The 17,996-nt window shown below is 49.4% G+C and overlaps 4 protein-coding genes and 1 non-coding gene across 5 annotated transcripts; 3 read left to right on the top strand and 2 right to left on the bottom strand.

The window, feature by feature from the left end:
- Nucleotides 1-4,089: 4,089 nt before the first annotated feature.
- On the bottom strand, nucleotides 4,090-4,166 carry B0T15DRAFT_t42. The gene has a single exon. It is a non-coding gene; the product is annotated as a tRNA-OTHER (tRNA).
- A 5,730-nt stretch (nucleotides 4,167-9,896) lies between these two features.
- On the top strand, nucleotides 9,897-11,547 carry B0T15DRAFT_490410 (uncharacterized protein; the record flags this gene model as incomplete). The annotated part of the gene is made up of 5 exons (XM_062866678.1): nucleotides 9,897-9,936; nucleotides 10,090-10,278; nucleotides 10,351-10,604; nucleotides 11,160-11,384; nucleotides 11,458-11,547. The coding sequence occupies 5 exons, from the start codon at nucleotides 9,897-9,899 to the stop codon at nucleotides 11,545-11,547; spliced, it is 798 nt and encodes a 265-aa protein (XP_062723580.1).
- Nucleotides 11,548-12,512: 965 nt separating this feature from the next.
- Nucleotides 12,513-13,587, top strand: B0T15DRAFT_522585 (glycoside hydrolase family 61 protein). Its single transcript, XM_062868639.1, has one exon. The coding sequence runs from the start codon at nucleotides 12,702-12,704 to the stop codon at nucleotides 13,452-13,454; it is 753 nt and encodes a 250-aa protein (XP_062723579.1). The 5' UTR covers nucleotides 12,513-12,701; the 3' UTR covers nucleotides 13,455-13,587.
- Nucleotides 13,588-14,138: 551 nt separating this feature from the next.
- On the top strand, nucleotides 14,139-14,590 carry B0T15DRAFT_549644 (uncharacterized protein; the record flags this gene model as incomplete). Its single annotated transcript, XM_062870224.1, has 2 exons — nucleotides 14,139-14,472; nucleotides 14,532-14,590. 2 exons carry the CDS (start codon nucleotides 14,139-14,141, stop codon nucleotides 14,588-14,590), a joined length of 393 nt encoding a protein of 130 aa, XP_062723578.1.
- A 266-nt stretch (nucleotides 14,591-14,856) lies between these two features.
- B0T15DRAFT_85425 (calcium-activated chloride channel-domain-containing protein) lies at nucleotides 14,857-17,623 on the bottom strand. Its single transcript, XM_062871391.1, has 4 exons — nucleotides 17,437-17,623; nucleotides 17,209-17,362; nucleotides 16,416-17,139; nucleotides 14,857-16,341 (listed from the first exon to the last, which is right to left on the bottom strand). Exons 1-4 carry the CDS (start codon nucleotides 17,531-17,533, stop codon nucleotides 14,944-14,946), a joined length of 2,373 nt encoding a protein of 790 aa, XP_062723577.1. The 5' UTR covers nucleotides 17,534-17,623; the 3' UTR covers nucleotides 14,857-14,943.
- Between the last annotated feature and the right edge of the window lie 373 nt (nucleotides 17,624-17,996).

The raw sequence follows: 17,996 nt of genomic DNA, 5'->3' as shown, positions 1-17,996 counted from the left end.
GTCAACCGACTTAGGATCCTATAGAGGATCAAGAAGAAATAATATATTGTTAAAGGACCATTCGATATCCAATGGGTCCGGCGAGAAATAGAACCACTTGAAATTATAGTAGAGGGAAAAACTACCAAAGTAGTATTTGACATTGTTAAAATAGGGCCTAGGAAAGACATAATTCTAGGGCGCCTATAGTATCGAGATTACGACCTAGACATTAGTTGGAAGGGAGGTAGCTACCTACGACCTCGAGAACAAAGGCTATATCCGACCAACGAGATAGGAAGCGCAGACGACGGATCGCAGCAGGGAAGATTACCCTAGGAGGCGGCCCCTATAGATCTACCGCAAGAGACGGGCAATGCTAGGCAGAGCATTACGAACTTAGGAAGAGGCGGCAGTCACTAGAACAAACAGCGAGAATCGGCAAGACCAGGCTAGAGACGACGCTACTTGCGACGATACCCTCGTACGGTTTAGAGAGACATAGACGATATCGAAATCGCTATTATCTCGATCGACGAGACCGGAGAATTCGAATTCTAGGATTGGGTCACCTAGAGGGAAGCGGCTAGTATTACGGCTAGAGACAAGTTCTCGTACTACCGAAGTATAGAGAAGAATGTAGAAATAGGCAAGATCCCGGCAGAATACTAGGGACACCCGGCGTTTAAAGCAAAGCATCTTAAAGGGCTACTAGACTATAGACCTTGGGATTACAAAATCAAACTTAAGGAGGGAGCCTAGTTGAAGTTCTTTAAGGTATATTATACCAACGAAAAGCAAGATGCTAAGTTAAAGAGATATCTTAAGGAGAATCTTAAGATAGGGTATATTAGACTATTAATATTACCGGTAGGCTACCTAGTCCTATTTGTTCTAAAGAAGGATAGGAAGCTTCAGATGTATATAGACTACCGATAGCTGAACAGAGAGATAGTAAAGAACCGGTACCCCTTGCCACTTATCTTATAGCTCCGAGACCAGTTGGCAGGCGCCTGTTACTTTACCTGCCTCGACCTTCCAATAGCGTACGCCTATATTCGCATTAAGGAAGGGGATAAATAGAAGATAGCGTTTCGTACTCCCTACGGCCATTACAAGTACCTTATAATGCCCTTCGGATTAACAAACGTACCGGCAACCTTCTAGGCGGTTGTTAACTATACAATCCGCCTATTCCTCGACCGATTCGCAATCTATTACCTAGATAATATCCTTATCTTCTCCAAGATACTCGAGGAACATAAGAAATATATAAAGGCAGTACTAGATATACTCTACGAATATAAATTATCAGTTAACAAGGACAAGAGCGAATTCTATATTACGAAAACAGTGTTTCTTGGATATAAAATTTCGCCTGGTAGAATCAGGATAGAGCCAGCAAAGATTAAAGCAATCAAAATATAGCCACGACTAACAACGACGATAGAAGTATAAGGATTTATTGGATTCGCTAACTTCTACCGAATGTTCATTAGAAACTTTAGCGACCTTATATAACTATTGTACGAACTTATAAAGAAAGACATTGAGTTCCGATAGGAAGCCGAGCATAAGCAAGCGTTTTAGAAGATCCGCAATACAATCACCGCCGATCTAGTGCTCTAGTTACTAGACCTATAGAAGCTATTTAAGGTAGAAACCGATACATCCGATTATATAATCGGGGGACAACTTGGTTAGTGTAACGAATAAGGGAAGCTATACCCAGTTGTATTCTTCTTAAAAAAGGCTTAAAGGACTATGGCTCAACTACCTAATCTATAATAAGGAGCTATTACCTATTATCAAGGCCTTTCAAGAATAGAGACTATACCTCAGCAGTACAACCTACGAAGTTCAGGTCTATATAGACTATAAAAACTTGCGGTACTTTACTACTACCAAGGTGTTAAACGGACGACAGACTCGATAGGCAGAATTCCTTTCAGTTCAACTTCAAAATCAATTATAAGAAAGGCTCGGAAAACATATAAGCAGATATATTAAGCAGAAGGCCAGATCACTTCAGAAATAGCCAACTAGAAGCCTCGCCACTATTACTTCAACAATAGCCAGACGGTTCCCTACAGTACGCTCCCCAACCGATAGAAGATCTCGACGACGACATGCTTCTACAATAGGACGAAGATCCCAGCATACAACCTCTACAACCGTTTGAAGAATGCTATATAGTCTTTAGGGAAGAACGGCTAGGAAAAGACTTCCAAGACCGGAAGCAGAACAACACAGACGAAAAGGCAGGCATCTCTTAGAGAGATAGAGCGTTATAGTATAAAGGCAAGGCCTATATCGCACTATAGGATCAGACGGAACTAATTAAAACAATCTACGAGTCGAAACTCGGAGGACATATGGGAATTGCCAAAACTATCGCCAAGGTTCGGCAATACTACGACTTCCTAGAACTCAGGACCAGAGTTAAGACTATAGTATAGGAATACGACCTCTGCAATCGAAGTAAGTCGGCATAGCACAAACCATACGGGCTCTTAGAGCCACTACCAGTTGTAGAACGACTATGGAGTTCGGTAACAATGGACTTTATCACCAAACTACCACTTTCGAAGGATTCAACTACCGGAACGAAGTATAACAGTATCCTCACTATAGTTGACCGACTCACCAAGTAGAGCTACTTCTTCCTATATAAAGAATCATAGTCAGCAGAGCAACTTACGGATATAATCTACCGGCATATCGCAGCAATTTATAGATGGCCAGAAGAATAGATCATAGACCGAGACACTAAATTCGCATTAAAGTTTTGGCAAGCTGTCACGAATTAAGCCAACAGGACAGCTGCAGGTGGGACAACCCGACGGGTGGCGCAGGGCGCACCCGAACTAATCATTTAGGACCAATGAGAAGGAGCTCTAAGGTGCTCTAGAGAGCAGACGAGAGCTTCAGGAGCTAAGCCAATTAACGCGAGGAAATGGAAGCTCTCGATGGAGTCAACAGAGCACCGAGCTCTAGAGAGCTCTATAGAGCACATGAGAGCACCCAAAGATAGCCAGTATATAGTCACTCGTTCTGAAGGACTCTGGGAGTTCTCTAGTGAGCAATACAAGCAGTAAGGTAGCCCTATATTACTGTGCAGACATTGCGACTTGCATTGTTGTGAACCTTTTGGCTTCACCGAGACCTACAGTCCGACCAGCAGATACCTTCGACCGGCGAACCCTTTCAGAGGCAGGACTGCCTGTGGTTTCGTCACACAAGCGCTTATAAAGCGTTTGGGTACGAAAAGCAAGCTTTCAATAGCATACCACCCGCAGATAGATGGCCAGACAGAAAGGCTCAACTAGATCGTCGAGCAATACCTTAGAACGTTCGTCAACTTCCAATAAGACGACTAGGTTGATCTATTGCCAGCGGTATAGTTTGTATATAATATAACGCCAATAGAGATAACAAAGGTCACTCCGTTCTTCACGAATTTTGGTTACGAAGCAGATTTACGCCAGGGACCAGATATTATAGTGCCTAGGGCGAAAGTCAAGGCAGAAAAGATATACGCATTATATATAATACTAAAGGGAGAACTCGAGTTCGTTAGACTTAGGATAAAGAAGTACTATGATAAGTATCGGCTCGAGGGACCTCGCCTTGAGAGAGGAGATATAGTCTATCTTATTTCCCGAAATTTAAAAACGAAACGGCCAAGCTAGAAACTCGACTTTAGGAAGATTGGACCGTTCAAGGTTGACATAAAAATTTCGACATCCAACTACCGACTTTTGTTACTATTAACAATAAAGTTATATACTAACGTCTTCTATATCTCGCTCCTCGAACTAGCACCTAAGAACATATAGGCTATAAAGGACATCGAAGCCGAGGATAAAGAAGAAGAATAGGACGTTAAGGAAATCTTGGACTTGCAAATAGCCAATAGAAGGCTAGAGTACTTGATTAAATAGCTCGACTTTGGACCAGAAGACAACTTATAGGAACCGGCAGAGTATCTTAACTACGCGGAAAAACTAAGAGAATTCCACCGGCAGAACCTAGATCGGCCAGGAGAAAGGTATAAAAATCTCCGTATAAGTCGCCTTACCCTATAGTAAAGCCACTTATATAGAGATAAGGCGTAGGTAGGATTCGAACCTACGATCTCCTAGAGCACTCACTCGGGTATAATAACCAAGCTATACTACTAAGCTATTTCATTTGTTAGAAGATAGACAACGAGAATTAGATTAAGAACTCCAGGCAGGAAAAAGCGGCTATAGGCAGCAACACTATAATACAACACATACGGCAGGCGCGACCAAGACCTAACCACCATTACAAACCCCCGGCACTACCGGATGAAGCAGGATCTCCAGCGCTAGAAGAAGCAGGGACCTTATTGCCACTACCACCTAGAGAACGGAGCAACCAGTCGAAGCCACCCCTAGGGAAATCAGGAACAGCGCCAGCAGAACTATAAGGCATAATGCCTATAGCCTCCCAATTAACTATACCGGCAGCACCTAATGCTTATGCCTGACCGACCAACGACTGTTCCTCCGATATCGGCTTCGGGGAATCAGGTTCTTCCTCCTCCTCCAAACGAGTCATTCCACAACGGAATATCTCGACCCTACGCTCGCAAAAGAAACGCTACTAAGAACAAAGACAAGATAAGCGACTTAGGGTCTCGGCTAATACCTGCTCTATTTCCTTAATATCCTTTGCCACTTTCTCCTGCTCCGATAAATTGGATAATACTACCACCTATCAGCAACTAAGTAAAATACCCCAAGCATAATACTTATATGTATCGGCTACGTTAGGCCCGCTATACTTCTTGCCTGCCCGAACGTAGTTCGAGCACTTGCTCAACCCCTCTATCATTATGCAACGCCTCTGGGGCTTTGTATTCCAACAACGCTTGTAAGGCATGGCGACTTCGAAGCCCGATCGCTCGATTTTCGTTGCGAAAGTACGGCGCTTACGCTTTAAGTCATAGGAACTATAATCCTTGGGATTAGCTATAACGAAAAGAAACAGAAAAAGGGTTAAGGCGACAGAAGGACTTACGACGGGAACTGGGAGTGTTGGCGCTAAAGTATGAATGTCGGCGAACCTAGGTCTTCCAAGACGAAAGACGTAGAGAGGGGATATTATATCACGAACCAACCATATAGCAAGACCCGGTGGGGCACGACGGAAACAGGTAGAACCAATTAGCAGGGGTAAAAGCCGCAGGCGGCCGCATAAGGACGACCTAGATAGCTCAGGGTCGCCGGCGACCGAGAGCGATCACGATAGACTTGGGTAGCCATCTACCCAAGGCGATCGAGGGTAGACCACGGTAGCTAGTGAACCACGGCGAACCAACAGAACCGGCTAGGTATATAGTCATTCGTTCTGGAGGACTCTGGGAGTTCTCCAGTGAGCAATACAAGCAGTAAGGTAGCCCTACATTACTGTGCAGACATTGCGACTTGCATTGTTATGAACCTTTTGGCTTCACCGAGACCTACAGTCCGACCAGCAGATACCTTCGATCGGCGAACCCTTTCAGAGGCAGGACTGCCTGTGGTTTCGTCACACTGCTTTAACTTTGCCCTACTATAACGTTCGGAGCTTATAATAACTATTGAGGTTGCAATAACGCCTATTAGAAACCTAGTCTCGTCGAAGTTATAGATATCTACCTCCTGGATACTGTACTTCGCGATTATATTCCATATAAGCGCAAACCAGCCCCGAATAATTTCTAGGTCTTTATATTAGGCCCTCTAGTAGTTATATTTCCGATTGAAACATATAGTAAGCTCGGGGTACCGTTTGATAAAGTTATATACCTAACGTATACCGATATATCCCGTATTGCGTTCGGCAAATAGTCGATTTGCCATATCTTCTATACTAGATAAGCGGGGAGGAAACCCTTTAGAATCTAGGTCGAGGATATATTAAACAATGACCGATTCTTCTAAATTGGTCAACTTCCGCGAATTGGCTAGAATATCGCGTTGTAATTATATACTACGCCTACAACAGCTTAGCTTAGTATAATAAACCGCATAGATCTTAGCTGCAGCTCTTAGGCTCAAAGTAGAGTCTTTCTCAAGAGCTTGGAGGGCTAAGATTATCCGGCGTTCGTCGTCTTTTGGATGCATATTGGGTTGCAAAGAAAATATATGCAAGGAGAAGGTGTTATATAGGCGCGGTAAAGTGGAGCATTCGCTTGTCTGGAGCATTCGCTTATCAACCACGTTACTTCTTTTTATTGTTGGCTTTAACAAATATAGGCTGCGTTCTATATCCCTTGCGCTGCTAGTGCCTAGTATAAATCCGGTTGTCGATATATATAGCTATAGCGATATATTCGTTAAATGTATCGGGTTGGTCTTTCTAGTATAGTTTATCCTTGACTTCTTCCTTTAAGCTATTATAGAATAACTATATAAGACCTTTATCATTAATCTTATACCGAAGTAAATCCTAGCGGAACTATATAGTATAGGGAGCCACCGATTTTATCTATCTTAGGTATACAAGTAGCTCCTATATATAAAGCTTCTTATTATAGTCTCTAAATACCTTCTGGATTTCCTGCTCGAATTTATTATACGATTTAAAAATTTCAATGGTAAAGTCGTCTTAAGCGTCTATACTATTGGTTAGCTAATCCTTAAGAGTAGGTTTAAACTATCGAAGTACCTTCCCCTCGAGTTACAAGGAAATAAATATAACTTTGGTGGATTCGTCCATAAACTTGTCCGGGTAATACTTAAGGTAGGCCCTTATAGATATAAGGAATCCGGTAAGTCCTTCTTTATCGCCTCTATACTTAGGGGGTGCTTTGAGTTTAGCCTTATCCTTAGGCTTACCGTTATAGGCCTCGTTAATAAGTTGCTATATATTGCCGTTCTCGGCCTTAAGTTAGGTGATCTTATCGTTAAGAGTCTTAAGGACCTAGGTGTTATTATTCTAAGCCTTAAGCTAGGCAATCCTCGTATTGAGGGTTTCAATGACCTGCTATATCTACTATATGGTCGCGGTCTGGCCCTAGGATCCTAGGGTGCTAGGTATCTAAGGCGCTATGATGGTCGATATTACCTTCGATCTGAACCGTAACAGAGTCAAAGGGAGTAAGCAACGTATGACGAAACCATAGGCAGTCCTGCCTCTGAAAGGGTTCGCTGGTCGAAGGTAACTGCTGGTCGGACTGTAGGTCTCGGTGAAGCCAAAAGGTTCATAACAATGCTTGTCGCAATGTCTGTATAATAAGTATAGGCTATTGCTTGTATTGCTCACTGGAGGACTCCCAGAGCCCTCCGTAATGAATGACTATATACCTAACCGGTCCTGCCAGCTCGCCGTCGTTCGCCAGCTACCGTGGTCTACCCTCGATCGCCTGGGGTAGACGGCTACCCAAGTCTATCATGATCGCTCTCGCTCGCCGGCGATCCTGAGCTACCCGGGTCGTCCCCATGCGGCCGCCTGCAGCTTTCTCCCCTGCTGATTGGTTCTGCCTGTTTCCGTTGTGCCCCACCGGGTCTTGTTATATGGTTGGTTCGTAATAGAGGCCTTCTTCGCCTTGATGACGGGGAAGAATATCCAGGGTAGCTTTATAGGTGCTAGCCTTATACTATACAATCAAGAGAAGGTACTATCTAAGCTAGATGTAAAGCTCCGTATACCAACGCCCCTGAACTCGCAGGCCGGCATATTATAACCTTGGGTATTCCAAACGCTATACAACCCTCGAGAAGCTAACTTATAGTTAACGCTTATCAAGACTTGTATTGCCAACCATCAAAATAGCTCCCTAACTTCGATGTTGGCTGCTATGGACTAGCTTACCAAGGGTACGATGGGTATAATGCACTAGGTGGCCCTCCTTTAGGCAGAGGTGTCTTTGCTCTGCAAGGCTAACGAGGCGCTAAGCAAGCACCAGAGAGCCAAAAGAACACGCGTATAGCTTAGAGGATCGCTTATAGTATAAGATATAAAGGATCAACTAGACTAGAAGGCTATAGTTAGGGAGGTGGCGCAAGAAAAGGAGCAGGATAGTAGTAGTATAGGGGGGGCTTGTATAAAGGTTCGGTGCTATAGTATATACGGCAAGCCTAGCTATAATGCCTGTACATGCCAGGAGGTTGCAGAAGGGTCTGATTCAGCTATCTCTAATGTAATTTTAGTTGGTTCCTAGTATTGTTACGTTGCAATTGAGGATAGTTGTTATAGAGTAGTAGAGAGTATCTCGCTCGCTTATATATCTCGCTCGCTTATAAGATACGTTACCGGAAACTCCTTAACAAGTTGACTTCTTGGTCCGAATCGACGGTGCTAGGCAAGCAGATAATGATCAGATATATTATAGAAGCTCGTAAAGAAGCTATTATAGCCTATAACATCAAAGCAGGGTAGAGGGTATCCAGGTTATGGCCGGTCAATATAGCCGGGATTGACAAACAGATAGCTTACATATAAACCCCAGCACCTATTTAACCCTCCTAATCTTTGACAATAGCCGCCAACGCATTCCTTAGCACACTATAGAAGAAGTCAGATTTACATGGTCAACTGAACAGCCTGGCCATCCGGAAACAAGACCTCCCTATACGCAGGCTTTTATTCAAGAAGGTTGAGAAGGCTTTTGATAAGAAGGACTTCGAATTGGCTCGTTTACGACAGGAAAACGAAGCTCTGAAGGCATAGTTGGAAGCAGCCCGGCCGTCGAGGAGGAAGAAGGTAGTTCTTGATCCGAACAGCGTGTTCGCTTCGATTGAACAGATCCACCAGGCGCAGATTGAGTCCGGCCGTATAGATGACTCTATGGCTGAAGAGAGCGGGTCAGAAAGTGCAGAATCAGAGGTTTTCTGTATTGTGGTGGGTTAAATAGACTGCGATATACGGTGTTGAATAAGATGGGTGGGTTTGCGGGCTAAGATTTGCCAAGCGGTCCGAATCTGGGGTCGTCCAAATGGGGGGGGTCCGACTTATATTACTATATATATGAACATAAAAGCGGCCATTAGCCAAGATATATAGAGGAGGGTCACAAACGAGTTTAGTTGGCTAAGAGAGGGATTGCAACGCGTTTTAGTGAAACTTATAGTCATAACAAGGCAATAAATTTATACTATAGCAATGTCGGAAAACGGAGCTGAAAAGCAGAGTAGTGAAAACTAAGCGCAAACGCGTTCCCTACCGTTTCAACCATAGAAAACTTCTCAGTGTATGACCTAGATTCCTACTGAGTTAACAACTCGACCTAAAATGAAAGTGAAATACGGATCCGTACTAGTTCCGGATTTACGTTCTCGGCTCCCCTATAATAGCGACATCTTCTCGTCTTTATTGTTGTTCAAAGGGGGCGGTTTCTTGTCCTCAGAGCAACCAGTTCTAGACCCTTTTGAGCAGATAAGGAAGATTTATATGCACAACCCCCCTGAGCCTATAGTAGCAGATCTTCGACGCTTTCTGCAGCAGTGGTAACACAGATTCAAGCCACCACAGGAGAGCGAAACGCTAGTAGCTGGGCCGGGAAGCGCGGAGCGGCCGGGAGCGGTGATGCCAAGTCTCGCAACCTCTTTCTATTCGCCTTGAGCTCGAGAGCTGAAGGTTGGAATCCTGCCCAGTCCCTACTGTCCCGAAAACCATAAAATTACAAGGCTGTCTGCAGACTTGCCGGCGGGTGGTGCTGAGGTAGTACTCCGTACTAGCAAGGCAACGGATATTCTGGGAAGTGTAAACTGCATAATGGGTCGGACCAGTGCCGCCGTGGCTTGAAAGTTGACTGTTGAATGTATATCAGCTGTAGGAGGGGACAGGCCTTATTCATGGATCTATTATCTGTCACTCTGACACCTTGCGAGATGTCGCATGCTTCTTCGACAATCTGGACACTCTCGTTCTTCTCACGGCCTTGATCCCATTGCTTGGTTGCTATGGCAAGATTGCATCTGTGGTTCACCGGCTTCACTTTCTGTAAGTTGTTTTAAGCGGACGCATGCCGCTGTCCTCTATTTCTCCCCTGGATGCTTCTTCCTGACAACATCCCTTCTATCCAACCTTGGCCAACCGCCAGTCTTCCAACAGCCGTACATATGGGAGAATGCTGACAGTATGACGTTTATTTAGTGAGCTTGGTTGCAAACATTGTGTTTCTGCTCGGATGCGTGTCGCCCACCTTCGAGGACATCGCCCTCTACCGAGTCAACGTAACGCTGCTGGCAGAGGGGCTTCAGAAGCAAGCGTTCAATGACACCCGGGATGTTGCTGAGCTTCGCCCCTCCGACCTCCCTACCTACTGGTACTGGGGACCATCAGGTACGGACTCATTCCCTCACTCCACTACACTGTTGCGAGACTCCATCATACTGAATGAGGATACACATACAGGGATATGCGACGTCTACGAGACGGAGCATGAGGTCCGCTGTCGGCGCGCCTTACCACCCACGCAAGACCTGCTCACAATCGTCAAGCAGTCCGTTCAGGACCGCTACGGCAGCAACGAGAAGCAGCTGGTCGACAGGATCGTATCCTCGTGGAATGCTACGCTAAGCAGCCTCAGCCCCTCGGTCCTCCGAGATACGGAAGCCAGATTCGCCTCTCAAAGCAAAGCCAGCGTCGCCCTAGTCGTCATCGCCATCGTACTCGATGCCTCTCTTGTCCTTGCCACGTCGATATCCGACAGGTTAACCAGATGGCACTACTTCCCGCCTGCTATTACTAGCTTGATGTGCATTGCAGCTGGCACGCTCGGGATACTATCGATGAATGATGGTGTGCATAGGGCGGCCAATTCCAGTGAACATGGCGGCCCCGCCCTTATAGTCCTCTCCGTCGGAGCGGGGTTAAGACTTCTATCGGCCGCGGTGGGTTGCTGTTGCTGCGTGAGGTCCAGGCCGGAGTACAGAACCTCACCGTATCAGGAACCATGGGTGCATCACGAATCACGGCGGTATGAGATTGAGGAGCCACGGCCGTGTCACGAACCGCATGATAGTGTACCGCTTCGGATCGACACACGAACCAGGGAAGAACAGAACAAGGATCTCGGCTATAAAGGCGAGCTAGAGGTACTACTACTCACCCCCCGAAGGCTTTTTGTTTGATACTCCTCTCACTAATCTCCGTTCATAGATATACCAGTTGTTCGAATCACACGGTCTCCCGGACTGGTCCTACCACAACTGGACAAGCAGCCTACGATCGTGGCGGGGGCTGTTCCCGCGTTCGAGGGAGACGAATGGAAACGCGCAGACTTCACCTACACGGACGCGTTCGGAGCAATGGCCCGGGCGCTGGAGATCGAGGGAGTGACGCCGTACCCGAACTGGTCGACGGCAACGACGTACCATATCGAGGTGAAGTCAACCGAGGGCCCGCCCAGCAGGGTGTTCTTCGTCAGTGAGCTTCAAGTCAAAAATGTCAGTATAGCTGTTGAACGTGACAATGGTGCCTTGTGGTGGCGAGGTGGCTTAGCACTGACAATTGATATAGATACGCGGTCATCACAAACGCAGCGACAATGCTTACATTCTTGCCCACGTGTACGACATCGGGGGACGAGATCAACCTGGAGTTCGATGATTTCTGGATCCTTGGGGTCATTCCAAGCTCCAATTTGAAGGTCCGGAAAATGGACAGTACCGAGTAACAATCACGTAAGTAGGGTAGAACCCTGGGGATTACTAAGCTTCCTGGGCGAGAGCTAGCCAATCCGCTGACCAAATATAGCGGCTAATTCCGGGCGAGTTCTGGGAGGCAGCTCATGGCTGTCCCAGGCGAGCTTGGCAGCGATACCTCTGGCTTCCTAGCAAAGAGCTCCGGGCTGTTGTCGAACTAATGCTGGCGGTCTTTTCTGGGGTTGGCGTGTCCCAGGCTTATCTCCCTTCCACGTGACGGCGTAACCTCACGGCTTGCCTGTTTACGGCTCCGTAGTGAAGTGTCAGGAGAGGTGAATGGATACACGAGCACTTGAATTCACTATATATGCTTAACGTGGTGCTGAGGTCGAAATATGAGTCACTGGCCGGTAGCAATGAACAGGGTCAAACGGCTACTTAGCTATTGTTGACAGCTGTAAGAAGCCTTTCTCGCAGAAACTTCCATTCTACTGCATTGATGGGCGCTAACTCGTAGCCTATTGCCTCCGGCGTTGTTGGTTGCCGCATGCTGTAGAGGTGTCTTGTGGAAGTAACACAGAAGGCGATCCGAGCATCTGTTAGGGACCATTCAGTGACCTGGAAAACGAAGAACGGGAAAGATAAGGCATCAATTCCAGCAACCGTAGATGCTACATCTGGTGAAGCTGGATTTAGACTCCGCGGCTACCTCGCCTGGCCCTGATCCTGGTTTCCAACGATCGACTCGATGCGTCGGCGAGGGGGAGCCGCAATAAGTGTGCATGGCCAAGGCGGAACGAAGCGATCCGCATCACCACGTTGGTCCCTGTTCAGAGGTTGTTCTCGATCCTCCGAGATACCGGGGGCATGGTAATGCGGCTTGCTGCAAAATTCCACCACTCAAATTACTCTCCTTCACTCTAGATAGGAGGGCTGGAGACGGCTGCCCCGGCATCCGCTGCCCGACAGTCGCCGGTGCACAAGACTAGTAGACAGTAGCAGTCAAGATGTATAAAATGGACAAGCCTCATGACAAGGTGAAGTTTCTAACCAAGCCTGCCCCGGACACCTAAGCCTCCTTCGACTCCCACTTGCCGCCCACATCAAGGACGACACAAAATGGTGCCACACGCCACCCTCTCAGCGGCGCTTGTCAGTGCCCTGGCCACGACGGCGCTGGGCCACGGTATGGTCACGAGCTTCAAGACGGACGGCACGCTGCATCAGGGGTTCATCCTGGACTACTACTACGCAAAGGTCAACAAGCAGCCCGTCCCCGACATCGCAGCGTGGTATGCCGAGAACCTGGACAGCGGCTTTGTAGCCCCGAACGCCTACCAGACGCCCGACATCAACTGCCACAAGAACGCGTCGCCGGGCACGCTGACGGCCTCGGTCGCCGCCGGCGGCACCGTGACCTTCAACTGGCCGGCGACCTGGCCGCACCCGCACGGGCCGATCCTCACCTACGTGGCCAAGTGCACGGGTGGCGACTGCACCAAGGCGGACAAGAACAGCCTGCGCTGGGTCAAGATCCACGAGGCCGACATCGACCTGGCGACGCAGAAGTGGGCGTCGCAAGACCTGATCGACAGGGGCGGCGTCTGGTCCGTCACGGTGCCCCGCTCGATCGCGCCGGGCGACTACGTCTTCCGCCACGAGATCATCGCGCTCCATGGGGCCGGCTCGCTCAACGGCGCCCAGAACTACCCGCAGTGCTTCAATATCCGGATCACCGGGGCGGGTACCAAGAGTCCGAGCGGTGTGTTGGGCACGCAGCTGTATAAGAATACGGATCCGGGGATTTATTTCAACCCGTACACGACTATCAAGAATTACACAATTCCCGGGCCGTCGATGCCTGCTTGGTGATGTAACGGGCGGATGGGCGGACTTAGTTGGGAGATGGTTATACCTGAGGAGCAGGGAAGGAGTTTCGGAGGAGCATTGCTATATGTATATACATCACAGGAAGGAAGCTACTACATACCAAGCTTACCATAACCTCCATTCATCCGGGTGATATTGTGAACAGTGCTTACAGAAACCCAATCTTTTTCAAGTTGGGTACACCAATGGACGCAGGAGCGCTGGTCCTTTGATACACCGCCCAAGAGCGGTCGACGTAATAAGATTTGCTATATGAGTCTCGGCAAACCACCCACGGCGACATCTAGCCCGTTCGTTGGACACATCGGCGTGCGGTGGCGTCGTTGCCCAAGCTCGGTCGCGGTAAGCTTCGGACTGAGTTGGCCCGTCGAAGAGTGTTGCTGTAGTAATTGAACCGGAAGGCCTATGTGACAAGCATTAAATAGCTTATCTTGCACTTCCCTCTCAACAGTCTAGCGTTCGTTGATGGAGATTGAATGTCAATCCTGCTCAGGTAGTCTACTTTGTCCAGCAAAGCAACACCATCAAGCAAACTCATCTCCAACATCCAACCCTGCGCCGTCTAGACTCCAACGTCCCCCCTCCAAGCCTTCTTCCCAAGCAAAGTAAAAGAACACTACACACAATACAACCATCCCCAATTTTCTTTTCATCATCCCTTCAACAATGCCTCTCCTCCGAACAATCATCCTAGGCACCCTCCTCAGTCTCACAACCGCCGCCTCCCTGTCCCTCCCCGCCGCCTGCCCCGCTAACAACAACAACAACAACAACAACAACAACAACAACAACAACAACAACAACAACAACAAGCCCAACAACAACAACAACACTCGTGAAGTCTGCGGGCCGACGGTCTGTGCCGAGGGTCTGACCTGCTGCAACCCAAGCTGCGGATACTGCATCAAGCCCGGAGAAGAAGGAGGGTGCACCGAGGAGGTCTGCGGCGATATCGGAATCGGAACTTTCGGGCCCAAGTGCGGTCCCAGCGGCGTCGTGTGTGCGTTGGGCGAGGTGTGTTGTAATGAGAGTTGTGGGTATTGTGCTAAACCGGGGGAGGGGTGTACGACGGAGATTTGTGTGAGCTGAGAGGCGAACGGGGTAGTGTTGGATATTGAGGGTGTGCTTGAGCTTTAGTTGTTTGTTTGCGGGTCGTTATCGAAGTATCTACTACCACCTAGGAAATGGTGACTCTTGCTAGTAGTAGTAGTATGGTGAAAAGAAAGAGAGATTTGCCTGGCTGGAAAACAATAGGAACAGCCAGTACTAGGTAAGTATTTAGTGAAGCTGCTCCCCATAAATGGGCTTCCCAAAGGATATGCCCTCGAACATACTCCGCCGGTCTGGTCTATACTAGTACTACTCTATACACGCCTTGTACATGCTGACCATATTGCACTCTTTCCTCCTCTTAGCCTCTAGGACTTGGGGTGTTTCATCATCACACAAATAATAATTACTCCCCTTCAAATCAATCCAGCTTAGGTTGCTGCTGCAAGTCCCCAACCACCTTGCCCCCTTCTCCTCCTCCTCCTCCTCCGGCCTTTCTACTACCACTACTAATACTAGGACCAGTAGATCTAAAAGCCTGCATCAACCCAATCCCGACACGCGCACTGGCGCCCTCCTCAACCTGCTTGGCAAAAAACGCATCGCTGCCCGTGGCGCGGATCGAGCGCGAGCGCTCCCGCTCGGCCGGCGCCAGCACGTTCAGACTCATATTCGCGCGGCGGTTGGCCTCCATCTCCTCGAGGTGCTTGACGCGCGACAGGTACTGCTCGTCGCGCTGCCGGCGGATGTGTTCCGAGCTGCCGCCGACGACGCGGTCGAGCACGAAGTGCGCCAGCGCGCGCAGCGCCAGGAAGATGTGCTCGCTGACTAGGATGGTGAGCGGCAGTGTTGTCCACCACACATCTCCGATGGTGTTGTTGTTGTTGTTGGTGGTGTTGGTGTTGCTCGGAGGCGGACTACTAGTACTAGTACTAATACTACTACTACTGTAGAGGTGCACAATGGCAGCCGTCGAGATGCTCCCCGCCCAGGCGAGGCAGTCGAGCGAGACGATCCAGGGCCCGATGCCGTCGGTGCGGATGGGGGCCGGGCGCTGGTGCTCGCGGGTCAGCTTGAGGAAGTCGGTGCGCAGCTCGATGACGTTGTTGACCACGAAGCCGATCGAGATGAGCGGCCAGACGGGCGAGAACAGCGCGAGGAAGCCGAACTGCAGCACGATCTCGGCGATGTCGTCCTGCACGTTGTACGGCTCCAGCGAGGCCTGCCGGCGCGCGCTTTCCAGGAAGGCGAGCTCGTTCGGGTCGTCGTTGTTGTAGTTGTTGTTGTAGTTGTTGTCATTGTTGTTGACGACTGCTGCTACGGAGGGGAACTTCAAGTTGTTCTTGTTGTTGGAAAAATAATGATGATAGTAGTAGTGCCCGAACTTGTTGTTGCCCCGGTACCATTCTAGGAAGCGGCGCTTGAGAATCGGCAGCAGGTTCTCCTCGAAAAAGGAGGACAGCTGGCCGGTGACCGTCAGCGCCATGATCTCGGTGCGCAGCCTGTCGCTGTCGACCTCGTGGTGGGCAGTCTGTGCTTGCCCGAGGTATCGCGACACGCGAGCGCCGCCGAGCGTCCGGGCCAGTGACTCGAGCCAGGGAATCATCTGCTCGCCGAAGGGCACGTAGAGAAAGGCGGTGAGGAAGATGGGGAGGTAGTTGGTGATGATCTGCAGGAAGAAGAGCTTCTGCGTGCGCGACATGTCGTAGTAGTCCGCCGTCCGGTGGTTCTCGAAGTCGGTGAGGAAGGTGGCGATGGATTCGAGCTGGTTGTTGATCCGGGGTAGCGCGATGCCGAGCAGCACGGTAGGCACGTATTCCTGACGTTGTGTGAGTACTGCTAGCTTCAAGCTGGCAAGGCGGAATTAGAATTCAGAATAGCTTAGACACTCACGATGGCGTCCTTGTACGGACCGCTGTACCCGTCCGAGATCAGCGTCTCGAGAGCAAACACGCCCAGTATAATGACGCCCAGGGCGAACGTGGCAACGACCATGAACGGAATCTGCAGCAGCTGGCGCGCGACCTGCTTCCACTTGGGGAAGTAGTGCATCCTGCGGCCGGCGCTGTCCACAACGATCCGCTCCCACCGGAACTGCGGCCGCGTGACTTTGACCACGCCGACGCCCTTGACGTCCCACCGGATGCTGAGATCGACCTGGCGGATCTTCCAGTACTCCAGGAAGACGGTGCACCAGACCGTCGTGAGGACGGCGTACGTGGGCGAGTACGCGGGCAGAAACAGCCATGCGAGCAGGCCCGTGGCGGCGGGGAAGATGAGGAAGACGAGGTAGGTCTGGATGAAGGCGAAGTAGAAGGCCACCTTGGAGCCAAAGAGGTTCCGGATCTCGTCGAAGTCGCTGTCGGTCAGGAAGAAGCGGCTGTTCAGCCGTCTCAGCAGCGACAGGTTGGCCGGCTCGTTGTGCAGCGGGAAGATGCTCTCGACATGCTCCCACTGGCCCCATTTCGGGGTGATGCCGGCGCCTCCGTTGGACTTGGGCCAGTTGACCAGGTGGTACACGGACAGCACGTCCTCGGCTTCGAATGCACCGTCAACAGCGGTGTTCTTAGATCCGCCGGGATGCCTCTGGACAATGCCGTACAGCCAGTCTTTTAGTCTGGTAAGGGGGTGGTGACCGTATGAGCAACGCCGTCTGATGGAGGATATTGGGGAGGCCGAGACGTACCGGGAATCATAGACGTAGCTGCCCAGAATATTCCGCGGGGCTTTGACAAAGACCAGGAGTGTCTGGTCACGACCGGGCCTCACCTCGGTTTGAAGACCGACAGATTCGAGATCCTGGGTGAGGATGGTGATCTCCTTGCTCGCGACGTCCGGGTCTAATTACATCAAGTACAGTAAGGTCAGAGCTCCTGAGGTTGCTTCAACCCCCCCTACTCACTCCCTTACTTACCCACGTCTTCATAGTTGTAGACAACGACATATTTGTCGTTGTATGTTTGCCCCTGGCGTGATGTCGACGGCTTCCGTGTAGCCGGAGGCGGCTCCATCACAGCGCATTACACGAGACGACAAGCGCCGTGTCCGGTCCAGGAACAGGTGTCCGCGATAGTAGAAAAAGGTGTCGGGGTTCCGGACAGAGCTCCGTGTCGTCGGCTATTGGTGCGCTAGCTTGATAGTGTATGTACTACGTAGGTAAGGTATGCATGTACAATGGGACAAAGAAAAGGAGAAGAGAATACTAGGAGGGAGCCAAACTGACCTTGAAGACGTGTCAGCAGACCCACCATGTGGAGATAACTTCGATCTACAAAAGTGGTGGAGGCCGCCAAGTTGCAATTGCTTGTCAGTGCTTGTCTCAATCTCGTTGTAATTATTGCAGATTATTAGAGGTGCAAATACCATTCGATTCGGAGGATCCAATTGAAGACAGGGAAAGGTGAGAGAGCGGCTACAGCACACATGCACTTTTTGGGAGAAGACGCATCTTGAGCGGATGTAGGCTGGTGAAAC

This window comes from Chaetomium strumarium (genome assembly GCF_033439665.1).
Source record: "Chaetomium strumarium strain CBS 333.67 chromosome Unknown B0T15scaffold_2, whole genome shotgun sequence".
In the NCBI taxonomy this organism is placed as follows: domain Eukaryota; kingdom Fungi; phylum Ascomycota; class Sordariomycetes; order Sordariales; family Chaetomiaceae; genus Chaetomium; species Chaetomium strumarium.
The sequence above is the reverse complement of the archived record's forward strand: the minus strand, read 5'-3'. Positions and strand labels throughout refer to the sequence as shown.

Excerpts from the sequence above, each read along its gene's own strand:
- B0T15DRAFT_85425 (XM_062871391.1), bottom strand. The coding sequence starts at position 17,533 with ATGGAGCCGCCTCCGGCTACACGGAAGCCGTCGACATCACGCCAGGGG. Across the intron at positions 17,140-17,208 it reads AGCTACGTCTATGATTCCCG|ACTAAAAGACTGGCTGTACG; the intron begins GTACGTCTCGGC and ends CCCCCTTACCAG. Across the intron at positions 16,342-16,415 it reads GTCCGTACAAGGACGCCATC|GAATACGTGCCTACCGTGCT; the intron begins GTGAGTGTCTAA and ends ACACAACGTCAG.
- B0T15DRAFT_522585 (XM_062868639.1), top strand. The coding sequence starts at position 12,702 with ATGGTGCCACACGCCACCCTCTCAGCGGCGCTTGTCAGTGCCCTGGCC.